Here is a 27,036-nt window from a genome sequence, read left to right as displayed (position 1 = left end):
CTCAACTTTATTTTACCACCCTTCCATTGAGTTTTTAATTCATGCTGTCATACTTTTTTCATTTCTAAGAACTCTGTTTTATTTTCTGAATATTTCTTTCTGACAGCATTCTTTTTCTGTGTGAGAATACTTCTTTTTCTTTTTCTTGAAGAATACTTCGCCATGCATAGTCTCTCTTTCCTACAGATGCATTTTCCTTTCTGTTTTAATGTTTATCTGTCATATGAGTGGCTTCTTCAGGTATCTGGCGATTCTTGGCTGTCCACTCATCTGGAATGCTTTAGTGCATGGGCACCACAAAAGTGATGGGTGCTCTGTGCTTGCAGGAGTTAGCTTGCTGCCGATGAGCTTGGCTATAGTATGGTGGAGCTGAGCCATTCCTTTGGGGCACTTCTGATATATCTTTCACTCTTTTTCCTTGGGCTGATCATATTCTTCAGAGAAGACTTGTGCAATCTTCTGTCTGGAGTATAAAGATCTACCATTATCTGCCTTAGCCGGTTTGGCTCAGTAGATAGAGTGTCGGCTTGTGCACTGAAGGGTCCCAGGTTCGATTCTGCCAAGAGCACATGCCCAGGTTGTGGGCTCAATCCCCAGTAGGGGGCATGCAGGAGGCAGCCGGTCAATGATTTCTATCTCTCTCCCTTCCTCTCTGAAATCAATAAAGAAATATATATAAAGAATGTAATTCTTAAAAAAAAAAAAAGATCTACCATTATCTTCAGGGTCTATTTGAGAAGAGGCTAAGGGTTTTAAACTGTGGGATGAAACTTTCATGCTGTCCTCCTTATCTCAATTTGGTCTCTGGTCCCCCAGGACAGAGACACTTTATTTCACCCCTTCTAGAGACGAAATCTGCCTCCTCCTGTGGGCTGTGGGCAGGGCAGTCACTAAGCTGCAGGAGTGGCTCGTAGCTCCTCAAACAGACCTTCAACCAGTCCTTAAGTTTTTATGTCCTCCTTCACCCCCTCTTCCAGAGGCCTCAGTGCTGGTAATTACTGAGGCTTGGGCCAGAACAGCGGATTTTATGGTGAACTTGAGTTGCTTCTCAGCTGTGCCTACTGCCAGCTTAGACGTCTCCTTTCTTGGGACAGTCATCACTTATGCCTGTTTTCTGGCTTCCAAGGTTGTGTTGCGGTTCCCTCCTTTCCAGTTCATTTGAACTGGTTCATGTGTTTTCGAACAATTCCTTTACTGTCGTTTTAGTAAGATTTGGGGAGGGAGGAGCGCTGAATGCATGTGTTAACTCCACCACCCTTCCATGGAAATCCTCTCCGTCCTTCTTTTCCAGAGAAGTGATTATGACGCTAGTGGACTTTATTGTGTGCTTCCTATATGCTCAGGGCTTTACAAAGAATATTCTCAATTGATCCTTAACACAAACCTACAAGGTAGACACAATCAGATGAAGCCCTTTAAAATGAAGGCCTGAAATTATTATGGTGCCTGCATATGTAATCCAGAATAAAAACAATTCTAAATTATAAATTAAAACCAGGAAGGCCAACGAAGTTCTAATTTTTTTCTCATTTGCCTTGATGGTTTTTAGGAAAGAGCAAATATTGGATCCTTTCAAAATGTGTCTTTATTTTTCCTCCCTTGGAGTGTGTGCATGTGGGCCTGTGTTTACATGACTTGTCAGACCCAGCACTGGAGGCAGGTGGTATTATTAGCCCCATTTTATAGCTGGGTAAATGGAGGCTCAGAGAGGCGAAGAACTTGCTGAAGGTCACATAAGTGTCAGAGCCAGGTCTGAGCTTGATTTATCTGACTCCAAAACCTAAGCTTTGCCCAGCTAGTGGGTGGTGCTGAGCTGGTACACAGAGCCCCCTGCCGTCCCAAGGCAGGCTGTTGGCTCCTGCAGGCCTGTCTTACATCTCAGGGTGTTGAAGGGTCGGCGTTCAAGGAGCTGGAGTTATTTAACTTCGATAAATCAACACGATGAATGTGGCTAAAGCACCACTAAAGCTTTCCTGACAAGAACCACCACGGATCCCTGCCACCCATGGGTCCCAGGGGCGGGGGAGGGCTGTGAAAGGCAGATAAGATTTCCTTCTGATGTGTTGAGAGCCATCAGGATTTGTCACCTGTGCAAGATAGCCACAGGAGTGCTTTGTCCTCACCCAATTAGCACCAAATGGCCACTCCAGGGAAGTGTGTGTGTGTGGGGGGGGAGGGGGGTTAAAAAAGAAACATCAGCCCCAGGCCTTTATCAGCTCAGGCTCTTGGCTGAACCCTCTCCAAGCTGAGGAGAAGTTCGGGAGGTGGGAGGATCCAAACTCTGCTTTGCAAGTTCCCACACTCAGCGGGCTCCCTCTGTCCATGGTCAGCTGGCTCATGCTCACTCAGCTCCCCAGAGGCTGCTCTGTAAACTGGGCAGAGAGAGGAAGGGCACGGATCTGCCCTGGGCTCACTGCTCTGTCCATCCCACACCGCTCTGCCCTTGCTGGCACCTGCAGGACAGCCTCCCCATCTGACAGGTGGAAGACACGGAGGCCCAGAGCACCACGTGACTTGGCTCCAGAGCTGAGTGTCAAACCCGGAGACCTCACCTTCGGCCGCCCTCAAACATTGTATCCTCTCTCCAAGGCAATCTGGTGAATAGTGTAGTGCTGTTACCCCCACTTAACAGATGAGGAAACTGAGGCCCCCAAAGGCTTAGGGACTGGCTTAGCCCTTCTAATTAGAGAGGGTTGAACTTGGCCTACTACTCTGTCCTCCTGGGACAGAGTTGCTGTCATCCGATACCACCTCCCTGGCTCACTATTTTAGATGCTGGTGATGATAGAACAGCCGTGGTGATGGTAATAGCAGTCATTAAGCTCTTGCATGTGCCATTGTGTAATTTTAAGTCTTTTGCGTATCCAGTCTCATTTCATCACTTCCATAACCATGAAAAGCATGGATTTTGAGCTCTGTTTTCCTTGCAAGGAAACTGATGCTTCGAGGGGCAAAGTGTCTTGTCCAAAAGGTGATCCAGGAAGTAATTCCAAGACCTTTTGCTCCAGAAACTGTGTTTCCACAATGCACCCGGACAGGAAACTGGTTGCATCCTTTCTCTGCCTCTTGGAGATTTTGCAGCAGCTGTTGGCTCTGACCGACCCGCTGGGGGTGAGGGGTGGTGGCGGCTCCGACCTGGCCCGTCTTTGTTGAGGCACTGGAGGATCTGGTGCTGAGTTATCACAAGCTCAGTTCTTTGGCAGGAAGTGAGGAGGGGTAAAGGTTCATCCGAATATGATGAGCCTGTATGGACTGCCCACAGTGTCTGACACAGCTGGGAGAGAGCGAAGGAGAATTCCTTGTTTGAAAGAAGCAGTAAATACTGAGCCGAAGAGGCAGGCGTGTTCTAGGGAGTGGATCTGGGAAACGGGCTGACACCAGGTGACGAAGTGTTCCTCATGGGGTCTGCGTGTTCCCGCCGCCTCCTTGCAGGCCTGCCGGCCTCTGGCTCCCCAGCCCAACACTGTGTCCTCCCAGCCTCGGAGGGAACCTGGCTCCCCATCCCCTCTTTATTTAGCTCTGTTGATTGAGGACCCACTGTGGGGGGTCTAGTTGGGGGCACAGTGTTGGGGGGCAGGTATTAATCAAATCACCACACAGATGCATGTGCTATGGAGGGGAGGTTCAGGGGGCTGTGAGGTGGACCCCTTGGGGCCTAGGCTGTGAGGACAGGGGAGGCCTCCTTGGGAGGTGACATGTGGGCTTAAATAAGGGAGCCACGAGGCTCTGGGGCTGGGGCAGAGCAGGAGGGAGTGTGTGAGAGGTGGGAGCTGAGGCCCAAGAGGAATACTGATCCTCCTGTACCTACACCGTCTCAACTGACCAGTTCTGCTATTAAAGACGCCAGGGCTTTGTGTGGGTCTGGAAAGTTCTTATAGAGTCCAGCATAAGCCCCTAGAATCTCTTCCTACCTAACTCCTCTAGGGAGGGGGAGGCTGGAGAAGGAGAAGCGCCCTGGCCCACAGAGCCCTGGTTAGGGCCTGGACTCTGGAGCTGGGTTCGAATCCCAGCTCTGCCAGTGTGCCCACTTCTCTGTGCCTCAGGTTCCTCGTTTGTGCTGTGAGGGTAGTAGCTGTGCCTACCCCAGTTGTGAGGGTTGATTTGGACAGTGCATGGGGGAACCCTGCCTGGTCAGGGCAGGTGCAGCAGGGCAGGCGTTAGCTGTCATCTGCCGAGGGTCCACGGTTGAGGCCCAGCACTGACATTCACCTTGGGTCTGGAACTCTGGTGTCCGCCCTCGGGTGCGGCGTTAGGTAGGCAGCCACTCTCTGCACGCGGTGGAGGCTGCACCTTCATTCCTCACTGGCCCGGAGGTAGCAGTGACCCACGGGGACATGGCATCGGCCCCCTCCCTTTCACCGGGTCCCACAGCAGCCTGGCACGGGAAGAAGGGAAGAGAAGCAGTGAGCCGGTCCGTTCAGTTTTCTCCTTTTATGGTCAGCCTGCAGGCCTCTGGCTCCCCCGCCGTAAACCATGAGCTGGTGTTTGGGATTGGGCCGAAATAGCTGGTCTGTGGGGAGCTGGCGTCTCTCGAGAGAAAGAGTCCTCAGGCCTGCTGTGGGGGAGGGCCCGCCAGAGCCCTTGATCGGCTCAGAGAGCTCCACGCAGACTCGCACATCCAAGGCCAGACCCCCAGCCTGGCGAGAAGGGGAGGGAGGACCATTTAGGGGCGGGTCTGACACCAACTCCAGGGCTCTGGGCTGGGAAGCTCAGCTGGACAGAGGGGCTGCGGCCCTGCACAGCTCTGCCAGTTTCTCCATCTCTCACCTGCTGCGTCCAGGCCCTCTGCCTGGGGTGCTGGGCCTCCTGCATCTCCTGGGGATTCCCGTGCAGCATCCTTCTCCAGGCAGCTCGGTTGTAACCTCAGCTGTGAAGACTTCCTGTGTCTCAGGAACTTCAAAGCCAAATCTACCCTCTGCAGCACTTTGGGCACGTACCCATCATAGCGTGGCTCATGTCTTAGTTGTGTGTCCCGTACAGCGTCACGAGCCTCAGAAGCAGAGACTAAGTAGGTCTCAGTGAAGTTTGTGTTTCCTGGCACATAGTAGGGCCTCATAACTTGTTGCTGAGTGAATATGTGAACACTGGAATGAGGGTTTACCATGGCTACTATCTCAGGTGCCTGAGAGAGAAAGAGAGAGAGAGAGAGAGAGAAGAGAGAGAGAGAGAGAGAGAGAGAGGTTTAAATCTCCAGGCATTTACTGAGTACCTACTATGCATCAAGTCTTGTTCCTGGCACCTGGGATCAGGCACAGCCCTGACCTTCAGGCGTTTGCAGGCTAGTAGGAGAAGCGTTAAAAGCAGTTTTGTAACTGTTGAAAACAAATAGATCTGTGCGACTTTTTCAGGAGTCACATTTCTTGATTATAGATGGCGTAAAATCAACATAGTGGCTCAGTTGGTTGGAACATTGTCCCATACACCAAAAGGTTGTGGGTTCCATTCCCTGTCAGGTTAAAGGTTTGATCCCCAGTCAGGGCACATGCAGGAGGCAAGTAATTTATGTCTCTCTCTCTCTTGCGCGCTCTCTCTCTCTCTCTCTCTCTGCCACCCTCTCTCCCTCTCTAAAATCAATAGAAAACATATCCTTGGGTGAGGATTTAAAAGATTATTTTTTTAAAGAAGAAAGGCCCCCAACTTAGCTCTAGAGAAATATGGAGTTAGAGAAAGTGTCATAGAGGAGGTGACTCTCAAGATGACATTTCAAGAATGGATTAGGGTATGTTCCCCAAAGAACTGAAAACAGGTCCTCAAACAAGAACTTGTACTCGAATATTCAGAGCAACTCTATTCGCAGTCCTCAAAAGGTAGAAACCACCCAAGTGCCCATCAATGGAATATTACTGAGCCATCAAAAGGGAATTCTGAAACAATATAACAGGGATGAGCCTCAGAAAAACCACGCTCAGGGAAAGAAACCAGACATAAAAGGCCATATGTTATGTTACTGCATGTATGTGGCATGCCTAGAATAGGTAAATCCAGAAAGACAGAGAGCAGATTGCTGGTTGCTAGGGGTTTGGGGGAGTTAGAATGGAGAGTGACTGCTTAATGGGTGTAGGGTTTGATTCTGGGCCGACAGGAATATTTTGGTACTAGATGCACAAATTGTGAATGTACTCCATGCCGCTGTCTGGTTCACTTTATATGATTCATTTTATGTTTTGTGAATTTCAACTTAATGGGAAGAAGGAACCAGAGAACCTGGATTAGGCAGGAAGAGAAGCGGTGGAGGGGGTGCTTTGGGGAGGAAATAACGGTGTGTGTAAAAATGGGCAGGCGTCACAGATGTGCACATTCAGAGAACTTTGCTGCCTTGTGTCAGACGCAAGCTCAGGCTCAGGAAAAATCAGAATCTCCAGGAATCCAGAGGGTTTCCCGGGCCCCACGTGGGTCAACAAGCAACCCACACCGAGCCTCTCTTCTGCCCGTAACCAGAGCTCTGTCAGCTTCCCACGCTGGGAGGCCATGTGTTTCCGATGGGAAGGTCCCAGGCCAGAGGTCGCCGGGCCACCCCTAGCACAGAGCCACCCTGGCAGCTTCCAAGCCTTGCCCGGGAGCCCGCTCCCTCTCCTGGGGGCCTGTGAGGAAAGGCCTCAGGACCAGCAACGGACCCTCTCCACGGCTCCCCAGGGCCGCTGGGAAAGCCTGCCTCTCTCCCCAAAGCAGGTGGATACAGAGAGCTCGTCCATCGGTCAGTCTCAGCATCGCTCCTGTGAACAGTGGCGGTTGTCCGGGCCAGCCCAGAGCTGCCCGCTCTGCCTGCGTTCTGATCGGAGTCTTGGCTCCTCCATTCTCTCGCCCGTCTGGCCCTTCCTCAGTCAGTTTTTAACTGGTTTCCTATTTTGCTCTGTTCCCACGTGGTTTTCTCCCTCTGGGTGGAAGTTGGAGGCACAGCCATCCACATTCCCTCAATTCTAGGGCAAGGAGCTGGTAGTGGGCCAACCCATGGTGCCCCCCTCCACGACTTCCCGTCTGCAAGGGTGAGGCTGACTTCTCTTTCTGTAGCGTGTACCCAGGAGGTGAAAGGTTGACTGTTTTCTTCTGGTTTTTATCTTGGAAGGAAGTGCCCCAGAGCACGCGGGAGGGTTATCTGAGGAAGGCAAAGCAGCCGTGACAAGTGACAAGAAGCAAGGCCTCCGGGGTCCTGACCACTTGGGGCGTGAGTCCCAGCGCACTCGCTGGTGGTGACCGCGCTCATTTTCTCGGGCTGCTCTGCACATGGCTGCAAACTTAAGCCTTAAAACAGCGGACTCTGTTCTCTCGCAGTCCCAGGGCCGGAGGTCCGAAATGAAGGTGTCGGCAGGATTGCTTCTTTCTGGAGGGTCTGCGGGAGAATCCGGCCCACGCCTGTCTCCCAGCCTCTGGTGTTGCTGACAATCCTTGGTGTTGCTTGGCTTGTAGACCAATCACTCCCATCTCTGCCTCCTTCACGTGCCTTCTCCCTCTCTCATAAATAAGGACAGTGGTCATTGATTTAGGTCCTACTCTAAATCCAGGATGATCTCATCTGGAGATCTTTAATTGCATCTGTAAGACTGAACTAGAGGCTTGGTGCACAAAATTCATGCACGGGTAGGGTCCCTAGGCCTGGCCTGCGATCAGGGCTGATCAGGGCCTTCCAGCTGCCGGCTGCTGGGCGGGTCTTCCTTTGTTCCGCGCCGTTCCCGGTGGTCAGCGTACATCATAGCGAGCGATTGAACTCCCGGTCTCCTGGTTGAACTCCTGAAGGGACACTTTGCATATTAACTTTTTATATATATAGACTAGAGGCCCAGCGCACGAAATTCGTGGGCGGGCACGGTCCCTAGGCCTAGCCTGCGATCAGAGCCATCTTCCCCAGCTGCCTGCAGCTGGCCTACCCCCCGCCGCCACCCATCCCCGGTCAGGTGATCAGTGCCTGACGGCCGGGGAAAGGGACCAAGAGGTCGGCTGTTCCCGCCTGCTCGCCAGCCATGCCCCTGCCGCGGGTGGCCATCAGCCGCGGGAAAAGGGACCGAGAGGTGGTCAGTGAGCCTCATAGTGACTGGTCCAGCAGTTGTTCTGCCATTAGGGCCAATTTGCATATTACCCTTTTATTATATAGGATAAGGTCACTTTCTGAGTTTCTGAGTGGACATATCTCTTGGGACCACAGTTCCACCCACTGCCATGACCTCGGGCAAGCAGCTCCCTTCTGTGCTCTATTTTCCTCATCTGTAAAATGGGGGTGATGCCAGTGCCCAGCTCAGGGGCTGCCGTGGGAATTCAGTGGGTCACCGAGAACAGGAGGAACTTAGCTTGGGCCCATGGCACAGTGAGCGGGAGGCTATTTTTTTTCTCTCTTTCCTAAGTTTTATGGTTATAATGGTTTCCTCAAGAGCAATAAAGACTATTTTTATGTTGACCATTTTTGGTGGGCTGAGGGAATGGTTACACAGACTCAGCACAAACATCCGCAGGATAGAAGATGGAGGAAAAGTAGGCTCCTTCCTGTCACGATTCTGTTCCTCAGACCCTCTCCTCTCTGTTGCCAGTAACAGGAATGGGTTCATAATATATCCGACGCATACACAAGTATTTGAGGGTGGGTGTGCATGCACACGTGTCCTTTTTAAAACACAGAAGGTATGATGCAATGTGACTTAGCCTTTTATTTTTTAGCTTACTATCTCTTGGAGAGTGTTCTGTATCAGATAAAAATCTGCCTGCCTTTTTTAAATGGCTGCCTCATGTGCCATTTTTGGCTTTAGCAGAATTTAAATACCAAAATCTGTTTAACTGGTCTTCAGGTGGTGGGCTGGTTAAATGGTTTGTTTCTGGTCTTTCGCTCTTGCTGATATTGTTGCAGAGACCAACTTCTGAGTCTGTCTTTGGGAACACATGTGGGTGTTCCTGGCTGTTGTGGGGCAGCCCAGGAATTGTGGCAGGAGGCAGGGGGCCTGGGTTCTTTTCTCAGCCTTACAAAGGTTCAGCATTCTGGAGAAAGGGGCTGTGCGTGGATAAATAAAAAGGAGTTCAAAGACGAAAGATATTTTTGAAAGGCATTGAGGGTCAGAGGAGCTTCAGCGAAAAGGAACTGAAGACTCTTACTTTGACCAAGGATGCTGCTTTTATTAGTACAATTTGTCCCAAGGCAAGGTGGACATATACACTTCAAAGGGTAAGGTATCAAAGGGTACAGAAGCATTGTCAGTTTGGGCAATAGCCTGCAGCTGTTCAGGTGTTTGGCCAACAGGAGGCAGTAAAATGCCCTGAGCTGTCTTGGCAGTTAACAATCCTATTCAGGTTTGGGGGAAGTGCCATTTAGCCATTTCCAACAGGTAAAATACATGTGTGGCTCACCCTTGTTGAGCCACCCAAGCTTCACCAACCTTTTGGTAAAACTCTTGTAATTATTACATGCTGGAATTGATTCTCGGCAGCAGCGGGTGTCGGCCTGGTGGGAATCAGTGCAGCTAGCTGGAAGACAGGACTGTATGGTGATGGAACACTTCCTCCTCTGGCCTGTGTGTTCCTATGGCCCGTCTCTCTGCAAGGGCCTCCTGTTAGCCCTCAACTCAGAGGGCAGACTTACCTGGGCAGTGCCTCTCCACACCCCCTGAATCTGGCCCCAGAAACAGATGTGGCCCAAGGTAAGAAACGTAAGGGTGAGAAAGAGAAATTAAATCGCCTTTTGGATTTTCTGCCTTTTGTCCTGATGACTTAGGCCAACCAAGTCATCAGACTGACCATCTGTAATCTGAGGGAAGAGAGAGAGAATTGGTTGGAGGTGGACATAGGATCTATGGAGCTCACCCAGACAACTCATTCATCTTGCTCTGGGGTGGGCCAGAGCTTCTGTATGTGATGTACATTCCCTGCCTCTAGTTATGGTCAGGGTCATTATTGTCCTCTCTGATCCACAGTGAACACAAGCATTGCCTTCTCTAGTCCGATCCATTCATCCATCCTTCATCCATCCATCCATCCATCCATCTTCCATCCATCCATCTTCCCATCCATCCATCCATCCATCCGTCCATCCATCCATCCATCCATCCATTCATCCATCTTCCCAACCATTCATCCTTCATCCATCTGTCTAACAAATATAATTGAGCACCTACTATGTCCCAAATATCAGAGTTACAATGTTAAAACAGATAAAGCTGACTCTTCCCTGATAAAACTTGCTTTCTAGAATAGAGAAAGAGGCAAACACAGATCATTCCAGATGGATCTAAGTAATATGAAAGAAATAAACAGGTTGATTTTTGAGTGCCCAGAGGGTGTAGCATACACTCCAGTGGACAGAGAATTAGTAAAGGCCTCCCTGGGAGTGGAGCCCTTGAGATGATGGGAAGGTATCAGCCATGGCAAGAGCTGGGGAGAGAGTGCTCCAGGCAAAGGTCCTGGAAGGAAAGAGTGTGTTCTCTCTGAGGAGTCGGTGGCTGTGTGGGAGCTAAGCAGAGGGGAGGGTAATGAGAGAGTGGTGGTGGTAGGTAGGTGGGGACACATCATGTCAGACCTCATAGGCCGTGGTGGGGAGGTTGGGGGCCACCAGACTCATCAGCCGGTTTTGGCAAAGGCGTGGCATTATCCAACTGTTTTAATAAGATTTGACTTTGGATGATGGATCACAATGCAATATATAGATCATGTATCATAGAAACGTACACTTGAAACCTATATGATCTTATTAACCAATGTCATCCCAATACACTTAATAAAAAAGAAGATTCTTCAACTGCAATGCAATACCACCTCACACTCATTAGAATGGCAGCTGTCAACAAACCAGAAAGTGATGGGTTGACGAGGTTGTGGAGAAACCGGAGCCCTGGGCACTGCTGGTGGGAATGTAAATGGTGCAGCTGCTGTGGAAAACAGTGTGGCAGCTTCTCAAAAAGTTAAGCAGGAAAACCATACGATCCAGCACTTCTGAGCATGTACCCCAAAGAAGTGGAAGCAGGGCTTCTAACATGTGTGAACCCCCATGGCTATGGTTCATAATGGCCACCAAGTGGAAGCAACCCAAGTGTTCATCAACAGATGAATAGTTAAGCAAAAGATGGTAGATCCATACAATGGACTGTTATTCTGCCTTACAAAGGAAGGACATTCTGATACATAGATGAACCTTGGGGACAGTATGCTAAGTAAAACAAGCCAGTCACAAAAGGACAATTATTGCATGATTCCACTCATCTGAGATTCCTGGAGTATCAGATTCTTAGAGACTGGAAGTGGAATGGTGGTTGCCAGGGGCTGAGGGAAGCAAGGGTGGGGAGTTAGTGTTTCATGGGTATGGAGTTTCAGTTTCGTAGGATGAAAAGAGCTCTGGGGATGGATGGTGGTGATGGCTGCACAACAGTGTGAATATGCTTACTAGTAATGCCACTGAATTGTACACTTGAAAATGGTCATAATGGTAAATTTTATGTCATGTGCATTTACCACAGTTTTTTACATTTACGAGAGGAAAGGCTGCCCTATGAGCATGGTGGGGTGCACAGGCAGAGCGGAGAGATGGGGGAGGAGGATCTGGGCCAAAAGTGATGGTTCTTAGACTGGGGTTGGCCCTAATGTTAGGACAAGTCTACAGATTTGAGATCTGATTCTTGGGAGGCCGATCCTTCCATCCCAGAGGCCACTTCATGCTCTGGTCTCCCTCTTCCCCCCATAGAGGTTAGCACAGCTGCTTCCCTGGCCCGGCCAATAGGCCTCACTCTTTCCTTTGGATGGTCCCTGCTGGTCTCCCCAAGCTGCCTTGTCCCCCAATGCCTTCCCCAACCCCTCTGGAGCCTGGGCCCCTTGGGATCCATGTTCTATTTCCTATGAATTGTCTTGTTCTTGGCAAAGCAGAAAGAGCCCAGGCTCTGGTTCACAATACTTCAAAAGCCAGGTCCGTCATGGAAGTGCCTGTGTGACTCTGGGCTGCCTAACCTCAGTACCCTTAACCCTAAAACAGTCTGGAGCTAAGGCCACACATGGGAAGTGCCTGACAGTGTGTCTGGACCATAGTAGGTGTTTATTAAATAGTAAGTGTTGGGTTCAAATTCTGCCGCATCCACTTACTAGCTCTATAATTGTGGGCAAGTTTTAAAGTTTCTCTGTGCCTCAGTTTCTTCATCTGTAATTTAGGAATAAAAAGTCTAGCTCATAGAGTGTGTTTGATTTGAATGAATTAATGCAAGTAAATGCTTAAAACAATGTGTGGCACCGAAGAAGTGCTTAGTGTTAGATACTATTATGTGGTAGTTTCAGGAACTACCATAGTGTTGGATAGCTGGTAGATGCCATAAAAGTATTTGTTGAGTGAATGAATGAATAAACGAATGAGTCAATTTCTTGTGTGCGGGTATTTGAGCTTCCGCTTCAAAAAACTCATGCCTTCTAGGTTTGGGGTTGGCTTTTTTCAGACTCACAAAGCTACATTTTCTCTGTGTCAGGGTTTAGGACTTGGGGACTAGGGTTCTAGGAGCTGGGGGAAGTGGGGTACAGGACTGGATGCTTCTGTCTATGACAGGTTCATGGTCCCGTGGGGCAGAGACTGTGGAGGAAAAGGGAGGAAAGTGCAGGCGACATAGGACTATTGAGGTGGGGATGGGCAGGAACCAGCGGCAGCTCCAGAGCCTTTATTAGAATGTTGGAGCAATGTGTTCAAAGGCAGCCCTATAAAATAAGGATTTTAAGTTAGGTCCCTAACTGCATGGACAAGAAAACCAGGGCAGGAGCTGAAGTGGGGAGCAATGTGGGGAGCAATGTGCTCAGTAGAAGTAGTTAGTGGGGAGCAATGTGCTCAGTAGAAGTAGTTAGACACAAAAGGCCACACATTGTATGATTCCATTTACATGAGATGGAATGTAAGGCAGCCCTATAAAATAAGGATTTTAAGTTAGGTCCCTAACTGCATGGACAAGAAAACCAGGGCAGGAGCTGAAGTGGGGAGCAATGTGGGGAGCAATGTGCTCAGTAGAAGTAGTTAGTGGGGAGCAATGTGCTCAGTAGAAGTAGTTAGACACAAAAGGCCACACATTGTATGATTCCATTTACAAGACATTGCCTCTGTCTTGGGGATGGGCAGGAACCAGCGGCAGCTCCAGAGCTGCTGGGAGGGCCGTGGAGGCAGCAGTGGATTGTTTGAGGGGGCTAGTAGTGGGGGTCCTATTCCTCCTAGCAGTGTTGGCTATGTGCAATAGTTTGGCCGTGCTGACACAGACAGCGAAGGCACCCCCTGGCTCCATCACTGTGGGGAAGACTTCTTAGAAGGGGTGTCATCTTTGAGACCGAGGGTCCAGGAAGTAGCCAGGAAAAGAAGAGAAAGGCCTTCTGCAGAGGAACAGCTTGAACAGAGAGGCACGGAATTGAAGTTCCGGGGTTGGTCTACGTGGGATTACTGGGCATTAAGAGTGAGGAAGCCTGGCCGGTGTTGCTCAGTGGTTGAACATTGACCTATGAACTAGGAGGTCACTGTTTGATTCCCAGTCAGGGTGCATGATCGGGTTGACGGCTCGATTCCCAGGTTGCGGGCTCGATCCCCAGTCCCATGAGGAAAGGAAGATGTCATGTGTGAGCTGCACACGGCGCCAGCTCCAAGCACATGTGTCCCATGTGTGTGCACATGCGTGAGTTGACGTGGAGACGGGGTACATTGCTCCCCACTTCAGCTCCTGCCCTGGTTTTCTTGTCCATGCAGTTAGGGACCTAACTTAAAATCCTTATTTTATAGGGCTGCCTTTGAACACATTGCTCCAACATTCTAATAAAGGCTCATTTAACGCCCTCCCCCTAAAAAAAAAAAAGATGAGTGATGGTTATTTGCTTCATCTATTTTGTATTGGTTTTACTGAAAACACAACAATCAGATTCGGAAGACCTCTTATGCTTAGCATCAGCAGGTCCACCAAATCCGGAAGATGATGGAAATCATGACCCGAGAGGTGCAGACAAATGACTTGAAAGAAGTGGTCAATAAACTGATTCCAGATCGCACTGGAAAAGACAGAAAAGGCTTGACAATCTATGATGCCTTTTTAAAAATATATACATATATATATATATATATATATATATATATATTTTTTATTATTATTGATTTCAGAGAGAAAGGGAGAGGAGAGAGAGATAGAAACATCAGTGATGAGAGAGTCATTGATCAGTTGCCTCCTGCATGCCACCTACTGGGGATCAAGCCTGCAACCCAAGCATGTGCCCTTGACTGGAATCAAACCCGGGACCCTTCAGTCCGCAGGCCGATGCTCTATCCACTGAGCCAAATCAGCTAGGGCCCCATGATGCCTTTGTTAGAAAAGTCAGTATGTTTGAATTGGGAAAACTCATGGAGCTTCACCATGAAGGTAGCGATTCTGGAAAAGCTACTAAGGATGAGGCAGGTGCTAAAGTTGAATGAACTGATGGATATGAGCCCCTAGTCCAAGACTCTGTTTAAAAATCAGACATTTAATGAAGACAAATAAAAAATCCTATTTACGATAAAACCCCCAGCTATTGGAGATAAAGTTTGCATACCAAAAATTCACCCAATTTATGTGTGAAATTCAGTGATGTTTAGTAAATTGGCAGTTGTGTAAGCATCACCACAGTCCAGCTTGAGAGCCCCAAAATGATCCTTCATGCCCATTTGCAGTAACCTCACCCCACCTCCTGACAACCACCCATCTGTTGTCTCGATGGATTTGCCTATTCTGGACATCTCATGTAAATGGAATCATACAATGTGTGGCCTTCTGCGTCTAACTACTTCTACTTAGCACATAACGTTTTTGAGGGTCATCCAGGTTGTAGCATGAATCAGTACTTGTTGTTTTTATGGCTGAATACTGTTCCATTGCATGGCTACACCACATTTTGTTATCCGGTCATCAGTTGATGGACATTTGGGCTGTTTGCCCTTTTAGCCTTTATGATAATGCCGCTGTGAACATTCGGGTGTAAGTCTTGTAAGGACATATATTTGCAGGGCTCTAGGGCAGATTCCGAGGAGCGGAATTCCTGAGTCATACGCTAAATTTATGTTCACGTTTTCAAGAAGCATCCAAAGTGGGAGGGGTTTGGAGGAGGGTATCCCTAGATGGAGGGAGATGTTGGATCATGAGGGGCTGATGGTGACGGTGGGCCTGGAGCTGGGGAATGGACTGGAGAAATGCTTGCTGCTGTGGCGTTGCCATCAGTGGATGTGACGCTCTGGTTTCTCAGTTATGGCTAACTGGTTGGTGATTAAAGGTGTCGGTAACCCTCCCCATGCCCATAGGGGAGGAAATGGGCTCCAGAACCTGACTCCATCCCCTAAGGCCACGTGAAGAGGTGATCAGTGATGCCTGCTTAATCACAACAGATCTCACGATGCCCACTATACCTTCCGGAATTCTCGGGTGGTGAGCAACAGGGACCGACTTGGCATCTTATCTAGGGAAGGGATTTATGGGGAAGTATCGGGGAGCTCACAGGTGGGATGGGAAGCCTGGGGAGCCAGCCTCAGGAAATGACAGAAACTGCTCAGGCCCTGGGGGCAGGAGGTGGGGCTCCCCTCAGGGCTCTGTCAACCCACTTTGATGGCCTGTCCTAGATCCAGCTCGGAGAACCTGGTTGGCATAGCCTGGGACCCTTCTCACTTCTTGGCTGTGGGAGCTGGTGGGGCAGCCCCATCAGGACGGTACATGATGGCAGAGGCAGGGCAGGGGACATGTCCCCTGAAGGAACACAGGATGGTGTTCCTCGAAGAAGAGGGAATGGATGCTGGATTTTCAAACCAAAAAGTGTCTGCTACCCCACACTCCAGGTGAAGGAACTGAGGCATGGAGAGGTTACAAATATTTGCCCAGGGCCACAGAGCTGGAAAGTGGCCAAATGGACCCCAGTTTGTATAATTTCAAAGTCTGTGTTCCGCCTGTGACCGAATCTGGACAACGTGGGTCTCCCAGGACCCGCCCCCCTTCCCCCCAACACAGAGCTGGTGGGGCTGGGAAGACCACTGTCTCCTGACCAAGCCAGACTCCAGCATCTTTCTGGGCTGCATCCAGGACTTTGGGGTCTGGAGGAGAATCTAAAAGAGCCCTGCTGGCCTCTTGGCTTTGTTCTTGTCCCCTATGCCCTGGGCAATGAGCCCAGCTGGCCCCTTGTCACCCCTAGGGGGGGCCAGTGTGCAAGAGCTTGTATTGGGGTCTCAGGAGGCCCCATATCCAGGCCCTCAGTTCAGAGCTACGTCTAACTCATGGGTGTCTTTTTCTTTCTGTTCTCAGATCGAGAGGACCAGTCCATTCTGTGCACGTAAGTGGAGCTGCGTTTTCTTCTGTTTTTCTGGGGTCGAGATTCAGCCTATTAAAGAAGGCCCCTGAGGGCAAGCCTCTTTGATTTGTTCACCATTCCCAGCGCCTCACCGCATATCTCATTGGGGAGTTGACGCTCACTAAACGTTTGTAGAACTAAATGTTTGTTGAACAAGGGTTCTCGTTCTCAGTTGGGCACACCTATATTGTCAGTGATACCTGGTGGCCTCCCCTTTTTAAACTAGCATTTATTGAGCACTTACTGTGTGCCAGGCCCTGAACTAAACATCTTCCCTGCAGAATTGCCTCTAATTGCATGCCATCTCTGTTGGTGAGGAAGTCTTGGCTTATATGAAAGTATCGCTTTCCAGTTTCACAATTAGCAACCATATCTGTGCCATAGTTGGTGTTTCATGTCATTGTTTCTTTGAGGACTTGGGAGCATGGTCAGAAGATATTAACTAAACTTAGAATCATTCAGAGAATCTTCACCATTCAGGAAAGTGCCTCCTGTGGTGGGCAGGGTAATGGCCCCCAAAGATCTCCCCATCCTGATCCCTGGAACCTGAGAAGATGTCAGGTCACATGGCGTGGGGGGGATGAAGGCTGCAGCTACCCTGTCACTCTCCCCAAGGGCCAGCATTGTAGACTACAATAGGAGGAAATATAAAATAGATTTTATTTTACTGTAGCCTTCTGAAAAAAATTTTAAATAGAATTTTTATTAATTTTAGAGAGTACGGGAGAAGGAGAGAGAGATAGAAACATCAATGATGAGAGAGAATCATTGATCGGTTGCCTCCTGCACACCCCACACTGGGGATCAAGCCCGCAACCCAGGGCATGTGCCCTTGACTGGAATCAAACCTGGGACCCTCCAGTCCGCAGGCCGACACTCTACCCACTGAGCCAAACTAGCCAGGGCATTCCATATGATATTGACGTGAACTACCACTAGCATGTTAACCTTCATTACCTGGTTACAGTTGTGTCCGCCAGCATTTTAACTTCATTTTCCTTCTGTGGTGTTATCCAAGGTAAGTGATATCTGTGAAAATTGACATTTTACTCTTCAGTTATACAGGGTGGGGCAAAAATAGGCTTACCGTTGTCCGTATGGAAAATAACATAAGCATTAATAAATAATAATAATAATAATAATAATACAAGGATAAGCTGTGACCCTCCTTTTACCCCATCCTGTGCGTTTTCTGACCATGTGCTGCCTAAAACCATCTCAGGTACCCCTGGTGTGGGTCCTGCTAGACCTCCGTCCCCAAATGTGGCTGCGCGTCAGTTCCTGGGCAATCGGCTCAGGAGCGAATGGCCCAGATAAGGCCCAAGGACTCCTGCCGCAGCGGTGTGGGTTGGGGCGGGGAAACCTGTGCTTTTATCTAGTGTCGTGGGCATCAGTGCAGCCGCTAGGCCAGCAGGTGAGCCGGCAGGGATGGAAACACTTGTCATGGGTCATCTGCCCAGAGCACGCTGACGGGATGGCCCAGTCTGAGCTGTGCACACCCCTCTGCTTTGGAGTGGAGAAGGGCTCAGCTGGTGGGGCTCCGGAAGGGGCATCAGGGAGTGCTCTCCTCCAGCAGAGGAGGGGGCGGAAGCCCAGCCCCTCCGTGGCCCATTTGGGAGCTCAGAAGGGGTGAGGAACAGCAGCTGGCCCGGGCTGGAGAGCCCTGGAGACTCTGATGCATATTTTGCAATGAGAGTGTCTGGCTAGCCGAAACCGGTTTGGCTCAGTGGATAGAGCATCGGCCTGCAGACTCAAGGGTCCCAGGTTCGATTCCGGTCAAGGGCATGTACCTTGGTTGTGGGCACATCCCCAGTAGGGGGTGTGCAAGAGGCAGCTGATCGATGTTTCTCTCTCATCGATGTTTCTAACTCTCTATCCTTCTCTCTCTTCCTCTCTGTAAAAAATCAATAAAAAAAAAAAAAGAGAGAGAGAGGGTCTGGCTCATCCTCCAAATTTCTGACCCATCAGTGCAGACGTGTGGCAGAAAGATGCCCGTGGTTACCTGGTGCCTGCGGGGGCTGACGAGAGGTTTCCTGGTCTTGGCTTTTGGGGAGCCTGGGCTGGAGTGAGCCCACCCTGGGCCAGGCCCTCAGCATGTTAGCTGACTCTTTTGACTGAGGAAGTAAAGTGATGGGGGCATTTGGGTCCCTTTCACTCCTATCGATGCTGTAACAATACTTGGAGGCCCTGAGCAAGGCAATGTGGGGCCATTCCAGCTCCAGGACAGGCCAGGTTTTCATTCGGGAGGCAGCCAGGATGCTAGACAGGAAAACACAGAGTCCTGGACTCTGCTCTGCCATGTTTGCAAGCTGTGGCCTGCAGGAAGTACTTAGCACAGCACCTGATACCACTCAGACACACACACACACACACACACACACACCACACACACACACTCTCACACGTTCTTCTAACCGCTAACTGCTATTTAGCATTTCTCAAAAAGGCAACTAATCATGTTATAAACAGAATTGTTAACAGTATTAACAGATGCTAACAATAACTGGCTTTATTTCTAGACTTTTGCTGCTACAAGTTTCTTTGTGTGCTTAGAGTTGTGAGTGACAAGTGCTGATTAAGGTGCTAAGGCATCCTTTCTCATTGCGGTACGTGAAATTGGAGCCTGCTATCTGCTTTTCAAATGTACTTTTCCAGCTTTTTCCCTCAGATGTTCTTTATGGCCAGATCCCAGGGCCAAAGGACAGACTGAGGCGATACAAATTCATTTTGCACCAAGGGGTGCCAGGCAGGTGGTGAAGTACATAAATAAGAATTTCAGATGGTGATGGTTGCTATGAAGACAGTGAACTGCATTGAGAAAATATTTTGACAGTTTGTAAATATATTATTGTTAATCAATAAAACAAGTTAATTATCGATTCCAGGGGAAACCAAAAGTCAGGCAGGAGAGGAGTAATCACAGTGGACAAAGGGGCCCAAATGTGTAGCATTTTCATCATCTTTATAATGCAAACCCTGAGTACTGATCTAACTGGAAATACTATATGTGACCAAATCACATTCTGTCCCCACGTGTGCCCAGCATGGGGAAGAGGAGAGAGTTGAATGGGAGATGAATTCTCCTCTTCCATGGTGAGAAAGCAACATTTGATGCTTAACAATGATGTTATGACATTACGATCAGAACTAATGATGTAATGTCACTTAGGTGTGGATGTAAATGCTAAAACAACCTGCTGACTTGGTGTTCCCTAGCCTTCCCAGCTTCCAGAGGCCACCTGCATTCCTTGACTAGTCGCTCCTTCTTCCATCTCTAAAGCCAGCTTGCAGCATCTTCAAATCTCTCTCTTTCTCTTTGGCCCTCCAACCATCCTCTTATAAAGATCCTTGTAATCACATTGGGTAACTAGGATAATCCAAGATAATCATTGCTCCATCTCCAGACCTTTCATTTAATCACAGCTGCAAAATTCGGTTTGCCATGGAAGGAAACGTATTCACATGTTCCTGGGATTAGGATGTGGGCATCTTTGGGGTGAGGGGGGGCATTATTTAGAGATAGCCCTTTGAGCACCTGTGAGCCAGGCCCACGTGTGAGCCATGTGTCATCTGCCAAGGTACCCGGGTAGAAAAAGGGCATTGCTCATCTGCATCTGTAGAAAAATGGCATTGCTCAACCAACATCTGTTGAGTGAATGAATTCAGTGCGGCGGCAGAGGGGGTAGGGCGGAATGTGCCTTCCTAGCTGTGTGACTGCACAGGCTGATCATGTAATTCATTTCCTGGGCTATTGTCTGTCTCCATCCTCTGAGCTGCGTTTATGGACCCCAGGTTCTGCTTCCCCTAAAACAGTGCCGTCCACCAGGACTTTCTGAGGTGATGGCTTCTGGGCACTTGAAATGTGACTACTGTGACCAAGGAACTGGGTTTTAGGATTTAATTTTAGTTATTTTAAGTAGCCACCTCTGGCTTGTGGCTCCTGCATTGGACAGTGTGGTTCTGAACTATTTCTCACCTCTGTCCACTCCTCAGATTCCACTACTTCTCCACAATTCACTTAACTCCTCCGAGCCTCAGTTTCCCCATTTGTAAAACGGGTTCAGTAGGTGCTCCACTGGGCAGTTGTTGTAGGGATGAAAGTTCGTTCATTTATGTAAGAGACTGAGAAGAATGCCACTGCCTCATGGTCAGCCCCAGTAAGGATCAGCTGCTGTAACAGTGATCACTATTTGCTTACTCTGTTATCCTGTTATCCTTCCTATAACCCGTTCTCTGCCCTGCAGCGTTGATTTCTTCCTTACTAGTTCTCAAGCCCCATTCCCCTAATGAAATGGTTTCCTGTACTTCTTAGAATAACATCAAAATGTTTTACTTTGGCCTAGAAGTTTGTCTGATCCAGCCCAACCTTTCTTCCCTCATCACTTAACTACCACCCGCCTCCCTCCTGACTGGCCTGCTGCACTGTGCCCCTTTCTGTCCCCACGTGTGCCCAGCATTTTCCTATCATGGGCCTTTGTCCTTGCTGTTCCCTCTGCTGGGTGCTCCCTTCCCTCGGATCTTCCCTACCGGACTCCTTTGCATCTTTCAGGGTTCAGCTCCTCCTCTGGCTGTGCCATCACCAGCTGCGCCTTCCCCTCTGTCTCTCCCATTACCCTGGTAAAGTGATAATAGCCACCTCAGATTATCTTGATTATGTATTCATTTCCTTGGCTATTGTCTGTCTCCTTCCTGGAATGTACACTCATCGTGGATGGGGACACTCCCTCGTCCCCGGCACACTGCCCCACACGTAGCCGATGCTCAGTAATAAGTAGGCATTGGCCATCGGGAACAGGGAGATCCCCAAGCCATTCAACTTTTATTGGGAAGTGCATCCAGCCATCCCTGAACACCAACAGTTGAGCTATCCTTATTACATTTCATTTGGGCCATCGCTAAAATCGGCCAGCGTGACGAGGAACTACAAGTTGATAGCAGGGTATAAGCTTTTAGAAGTAACCGGTGGTCAAGATAAGCCAGGTTGGGACTAACAATTTTCTGTAGGTGATTATGTAGTTAAGAAACTGAAAAGTAAGCGAAAGTAGTTTTTAGACATGACTTCTATGTGGTCTAGCATGTAATCCATCCAGTGTGAACAAATCGGAGGCCCTGGGTGAGGGACTAGTACATGGAGGGGCCCTGGGTTGAGTGAGAGCAGTGTGTTCAAGGGATAACTGTGTGTGTGCAAGGGGGTGGATTAAGAGAGAGGGAGGGTGGGGGCACATAAGACCAGAGAGAGATGCGTGGGGTCTTCTAGGTCCTGGGGTCGAGGTTGAGCTTTAAGCTAAAATGGACAGGAAAGAGCTGAAAGAGTTCAGCCAGGGCTCAGCAAACTCTGGCCAGTGGGCCACATTTGGCCCCTGTCTGTATTTTTGTAAATAAAGTTTTATTGGAACTTTATATCATGACCATTTGTTTCGTGCTACAAAGGCAGAGCTGAGTAGTTGGGACTGAGAATGTATGACATGCAAAGCCTAAAATATTTAGTATTTGGCCCTTTACAGAAATGGTTTGCTGGCACCTGGCTTAAATCATGGGAAAATATGAAATAGTTTACATTTTAATGATAGTATGAATTGATTGTTGAAAGTAATGATACAAACAGAACATATAGGCATTAGGGAAAAATAGTCATAGAAGTAATAATAGCTAACATTTTTTGTGTACCTGACTTGGTTCTTTAATGTTTTTTGTTTGTTTGTTTGTTTGTTGAAATATATTTTTATTGATTTTAGAGAGGAAGGGAAAGGGAGATAGAGATAGAAACATCAATGATGAGAGAGAATCATTGATTGGCTGCCTTCTGCACGCCCCCACCACTGGGGATTGAGCTTGAAATCCTGGCATGTACCCTTGACCGGAATCGAACCCAGGACCCTTCAGGCTGCAGACTGACACTCTATCTCTATCCACTGAGCCAAACCAGCTAGGGCAGTTCTTTACTGTTTTATATAGTCATTTATTTAATCCTCCAAGTAATCATAAGTGCTTTTATTACGCCGATTTCAAGATAAGTTTCCTTATCTATAAAATGAACATGGAAGTAGTTTAATGACTTGCCCAAGGTCACACAGATAACTGGCAGGACAGAGACTTAAACTCAGGTAGTCAAGTCCTGGATGTCATTGTGCTATTTTGCCTATTGATGCTGCAAGGGAAGGAGGTATTTCTTATGCCTGGGGAAGCTGGAGGCAGTATTCAGAATGGAGGCAGTGCTTTACTGGGCTTTGCAGCGTATGTAGGAGTTGGATAGCACAAATGCCAGAGGACCTTGCCATCTGCAGGGCGGGAATCACATGAGGACCAGGGACTGAACAGCTCTGAGATTCAGAGACAACTTGGCTTTACTCCCAAGCACAGACGACAAGCTGAAATGGACCTGGACATGGGAGCCAGGACCAGCTATCTGATTTACAAAGTTGTGCAATATAAAAATGCAGTGCCCCTTGTTAAAAAAATTATTAAGAATTTCTAAATGGCAATAAGAGCATTAAATCAAGCACAGGGCCCTCCTCAGGGGGATCCCCGTGGGACTGCACAGGGTGCACACTCATGAAGCCTGCCCTGCACAGAACTGAGGGGTTAGCAGCCGCTGGGTAGCTCCTTCCAGCCGCGGGGGTTGGACTGATCCAAAGGACTTGGGGTAGTTACAAGGCCGCAGGCCGTAATAGTCATGAATCCAGGTCTTCCTCCAGGATGGGGGTGGGGGGTCTTGGCTCCAAGTCTCCTATTAAACAGGATAGAGGTTTAGGGTGTTCAGACCAGGAAGGTATTTTCACCCCCAGAGTTCAGGGGTCAGAAGAGCAAAGAGTAATGTTTCTAAAGCAGCCCTGAGCACATCCATCTTCAGACACCCCTGAGCCTGGAGCTTGGGGTGTTTTCTTTGGCAGAACCTCCCAGGACAACTTATTTTTATCAATAGAACTTGGAAACTGTTGAGCCAAGCAGCCCATATGGGAGAAGCAGATTCCCAGAGCTGGTGTCCCACTTCCCCTCCCCTGCAAGGTGGAAAACCGGGCCCTGGTCATAGTCAATCCGATGTCTTCGTTGTAAAAGGGAGGAGGTGGGAGAGGCTGAGGGCAAAGGTGGGAAATGAGGAAATTGTGGAAACGGGAATATGAGCAGGAGTGATCTGGGACACTGTGAGCACTGCTGTCCTGAGTCTTGTCTTGGATCTGAACGGGCTTAGCACCACCTAGTAGGTGGTTTGCCACACTAAGATGATCTCTCCTTCCTCTTGTTCTGATCAGAATCTGGCCCCTCCAGTTCGGGGTGGTGGGCGGGGGGGGGGGGGGGGGGGGCGGGTACAGGTGTCAAGTATTCTGACATTAGCCTGATTCAAGTAATTCATACTAAGGTGTAAATGGCCGAGTGGCTTCATTTATTGGTCCCTGGTTACATTTTCAAAGAGCCTGTTAAGGCAAGTGAAAGCACCCAGAATGTACGACTAACTCTTTGATGAAGTGGGCTCACGGTTTTGCTCTGTCTTTTCTGTGTTCCATGCCTTCCTTTCACTTGTCCAGGAAAGCAAGTTCCTAAAGGGTTGGGCCTGTGTCATGGAATAACTCGTTAGGATGTGGTCGAGAGAGTCCTGAATTTGTTGGAACCGCAGCCCCGACTTTCCATTCTGACTGCGCCCTGACCTTGCTGTGTGGCCTAGGGCAAGTTGTTGACCCACTCTGGGCTAGCATTCCTCTTCTGTAATAACGTGGAAGTGGTATGTCCTATCTTTGGATTGGCAGGTGGAGGTAAAGGGGGGAATGCGTGTGAAACAGCACAGGGCTTCTGCTCCCCCTTCAAACTCCATTCTCTCCTTAAAATTAAGAAAACATTTTTTTGTTTGCACTTCTCATTCCCATTTTACAAAACGGGAGGCCCTGTGGAATGATGGGGCCACTGGGAATACAGACCGCTGGGAAGGGAGAGGACCGTGCTAATGCTGGCGTGAGACGTTTCTTTGTTCCTGGCAATTAGACACTTGATTTCTGGGCCGTGGGGCCTGTAGGATTGGGTCCAGCAATTAAAGGCACATGTTTCTTCGTTCTTCTTCTTTTAACCACGAGCAAAGTTATTAATGGGCCCTTGGCAGAGCAAATTAATTTTTTATTTCCTAATTAGGAAGAAGAGCAGGGCCTGCGTGAGCACTGGTGGCACGGGTTCAGCGCCGAGAACCTTGAGCCGACCTTGGGGTGGACACGTTCTTCTCCAGACTTAAAAAAAAAAAGCTGTCTCCTGCATTTCAGAATATTCAGTGAGCTCAGGGAATGAGGGCGTCTAGGCAAAGGAAAGGAACACAAAAAACAAGCAAGGAAATGAGAGGAGAGGATGAGAAGGAGGAAGCTTGGGTTGAGGCCCTGTCCCTCCCTCTCACTGGGAATGGTGGGAGTCAGGGGCAGGGTCGGGAACTCTTGCATGAAGCAGTCCCGCCGTGACGCTCTCTGGTGGCCAAGACAGGCAGCTGGCTCAAGAAGGCCATCTTGGTCAAAAACAAACAAAAAATTACCCTCATATCTTAGGAGTACTCTTTTTTTCAATTTTTTTTATTAAGGTATTATATGTGTACATATCTTACCATTGCCACCCCCCACCCCACTCCCATATATGCCCTCACCCCCCAGAGTTTTGCATCCGTTGGTTATGCTTATATGCATCCATACAAGTCCTTTGATTGATCTCTTATCTCCCCCACCTCTCCCTAACTTTCCCCCTGTAATTTGACAGTCTGTTTGATGCTTTACTGTCTCTGTATCTATCTTTTTGTTCAAGTTTATAATGTTAGGAGTACTCTTGATAAGACTGTGCCCTGCTGATCTAAACTTCTCAGTCATTTTACACCTTAGCATGAATTACTTCAACCAGGCTTATCCTTTGAGAGACGACCAGAGTGGGGTTCTTCAGAGGACGAAGGGGCTTACACTTGCTCAGTGGCGGATGGCATAACGAGCCCTTTTTTTCTGGAAGCTTCTAAAGCTTTACCTTAGGTGCTGATACCCTGAGAGATACTTGTGTCCCTTCTGGAAAGCTGCCTCTTGCCTAATTTTTCCATCTCTACCAAAGTTACAGATAATTAAGAGTCGGTAATTTGTAGTGACACTATTCTGTATGAGCCCTCATGGAAAAACTATGGACTCTGGGGAATAATGATGTGTCAGTGTGGGTTCATCGATTGTGACAAATGTACCACTCTGGTGGGAGGCTGATGCTTGGGAGGCTGTGCGTGTGGGGACACAGAGGGGTGTGGGAACTCTGTGTACTTTTCATTCGATTTTGCCTTGCACCTGACACTGCTCTAAAGAATATAGTCTCTTTTTTTTTTTAATTCCAAATAAACCTAAGTGTAGACCTTGCTAGGAAAACGAAGGTTTTCTCTTTCACTCTCTTCATCTGAATTCCTTCTTGCATCCTCGCAGGAGGAGGAGTAGATTGGGATAACGGTCCGGGGTTTGAGGCCTAGCCCGTGCTCTGCCAGCGGCGTGACCGTGGGCACGTCACTTCCCCGCCGAGAGCCTCGGTTTCCCCATGTGGCGGACAGCGCGGGGCCGCAGGAGGCACCCGCAGAGCACCCGCGTCGGGCTACCTGCCGTGGGTCACGGCTCCCGTGTCTTTCAGAGGCGAGTCCGGAGCCGGGAAAACGGAGAACACCAAGAAAGTCATCCAGTACCTGGCCGTGGTGGCCTCCTCCCACAAGGGAAAGAAGGACACAAGCATCACGGTGAGTGGCAGCTCCCGGCCGGCCGGCGCCCTGCCTTCGCGGAGGGCCTCGGGGCCTGCGGCCTGGCCGAGCCACAGGCAAGCCCTGCGCAGAGGGCCGGCCTCGGCTCTGTGAGCACCCGGGCCCGGGTTACACTGGCCCCTCCCCTGACAGCTCACAGGGGGGTCATTTTCCACCCGAGGGGTGCGTTCGGGTCTGGGCAGGGCCTCGCCCCAGCCAGTACCGTCATCGGAGGGGCCTGTTTTGTGAAATGAGAGGAGCCCTGTCCCCAGCGCGGGGAGGCGTCTTGCCTTCTTTCCGTCTGGGCTTCTCCGTAGCGGCCCAGGCGTCCCTCTGCACCAATTTCTCTGCTGTGAGGCCGTCTTGTGCCCTACGCTACAGCATCCCTGGCCTCCATCCACCAGATAATGGTAGCGACCCTCCCCCAGTTAGGACCCCCCAAACCTGTCTCCAGACACGGCCAGGTGTCCTCGGGGAGGCAGACCCCCCGAATGGGAACCATTGCTTTATATCAAACATGTCAAGCGCCCGGCCCGCGGGCCGCATGCCTCGTTTATTTGGCCCGTGGTAGCCTTCGAGTTTGACATGCTTGCTTTATATGAGTCTGCGAACTCCCTAGAGTGTGGCCCCCCTGTCATTCCTCCACGCGTCTCGGATGGGGGCACCAGGGGGTGGGAATATTGGTGTCACTCAGTATGTGGGCTTCGGTCCAGGGCCAGTGGCAGCCTCTGCCGCGTGCCATGGGGTTCAGAGCGTGCTCCGGCGATGAGTCCGAGAGATGCTGTCATTCTAGTCCCTGAGCTTCCAGACACGGGGGAAAGAGAGAGAGAGGCATCAAATACTCCCACAAATGACCCACGGTGACACAGTGGATTAGGGCTTGGGAGAAAAGCAGGTTTCTAGAGTGATCCCTTACCAGGCCCATCCTTCTCTTCCTCCTCTCTGTCTGAGCCCTGCCTCACCGGTCCCAGAGGAGGGGACCTCTGTGGGGCAGTGCAAAGGACTTTCCCATGGGAGAGATGGTAGCAGGGAGGCTGAGGGTGGCCTGCTGCGGG

At 49.5% G+C, this 27,036-nt stretch overlaps 1 protein-coding gene across 1 annotated transcript in view; it reads left to right on the top strand.

Moving 5' to 3' along the window:
• MYH11 (myosin heavy chain 11) overlaps window positions 1-27,036 on the top strand; it is a 119,117-nt gene that overhangs the window by 34,820 nt on the left and 57,261 nt on the right. Inside the window, exons 4-5 of the mRNA XM_054714752.1 lie at window positions 16,224-16,251; window positions 25,879-25,981. Coding sequence (XP_054570727.1) covers window positions 16,224-16,251; window positions 25,879-25,981 — 131 coding nt within the window. The remainder of the gene's footprint in view (window positions 1-16,223; window positions 16,252-25,878; window positions 25,982-27,036) is intronic.

This window comes from Eptesicus fuscus, chromosome 4, assembly GCF_027574615.1.
Source record: "Eptesicus fuscus isolate TK198812 chromosome 4, DD_ASM_mEF_20220401, whole genome shotgun sequence".
NCBI classification, from domain to species: domain Eukaryota; kingdom Metazoa; phylum Chordata; class Mammalia; order Chiroptera; family Vespertilionidae; genus Eptesicus; species Eptesicus fuscus.
The sequence above is the reverse complement of the archived record's forward strand: the minus strand, read 5'-3'. Positions and strand labels throughout refer to the sequence as shown.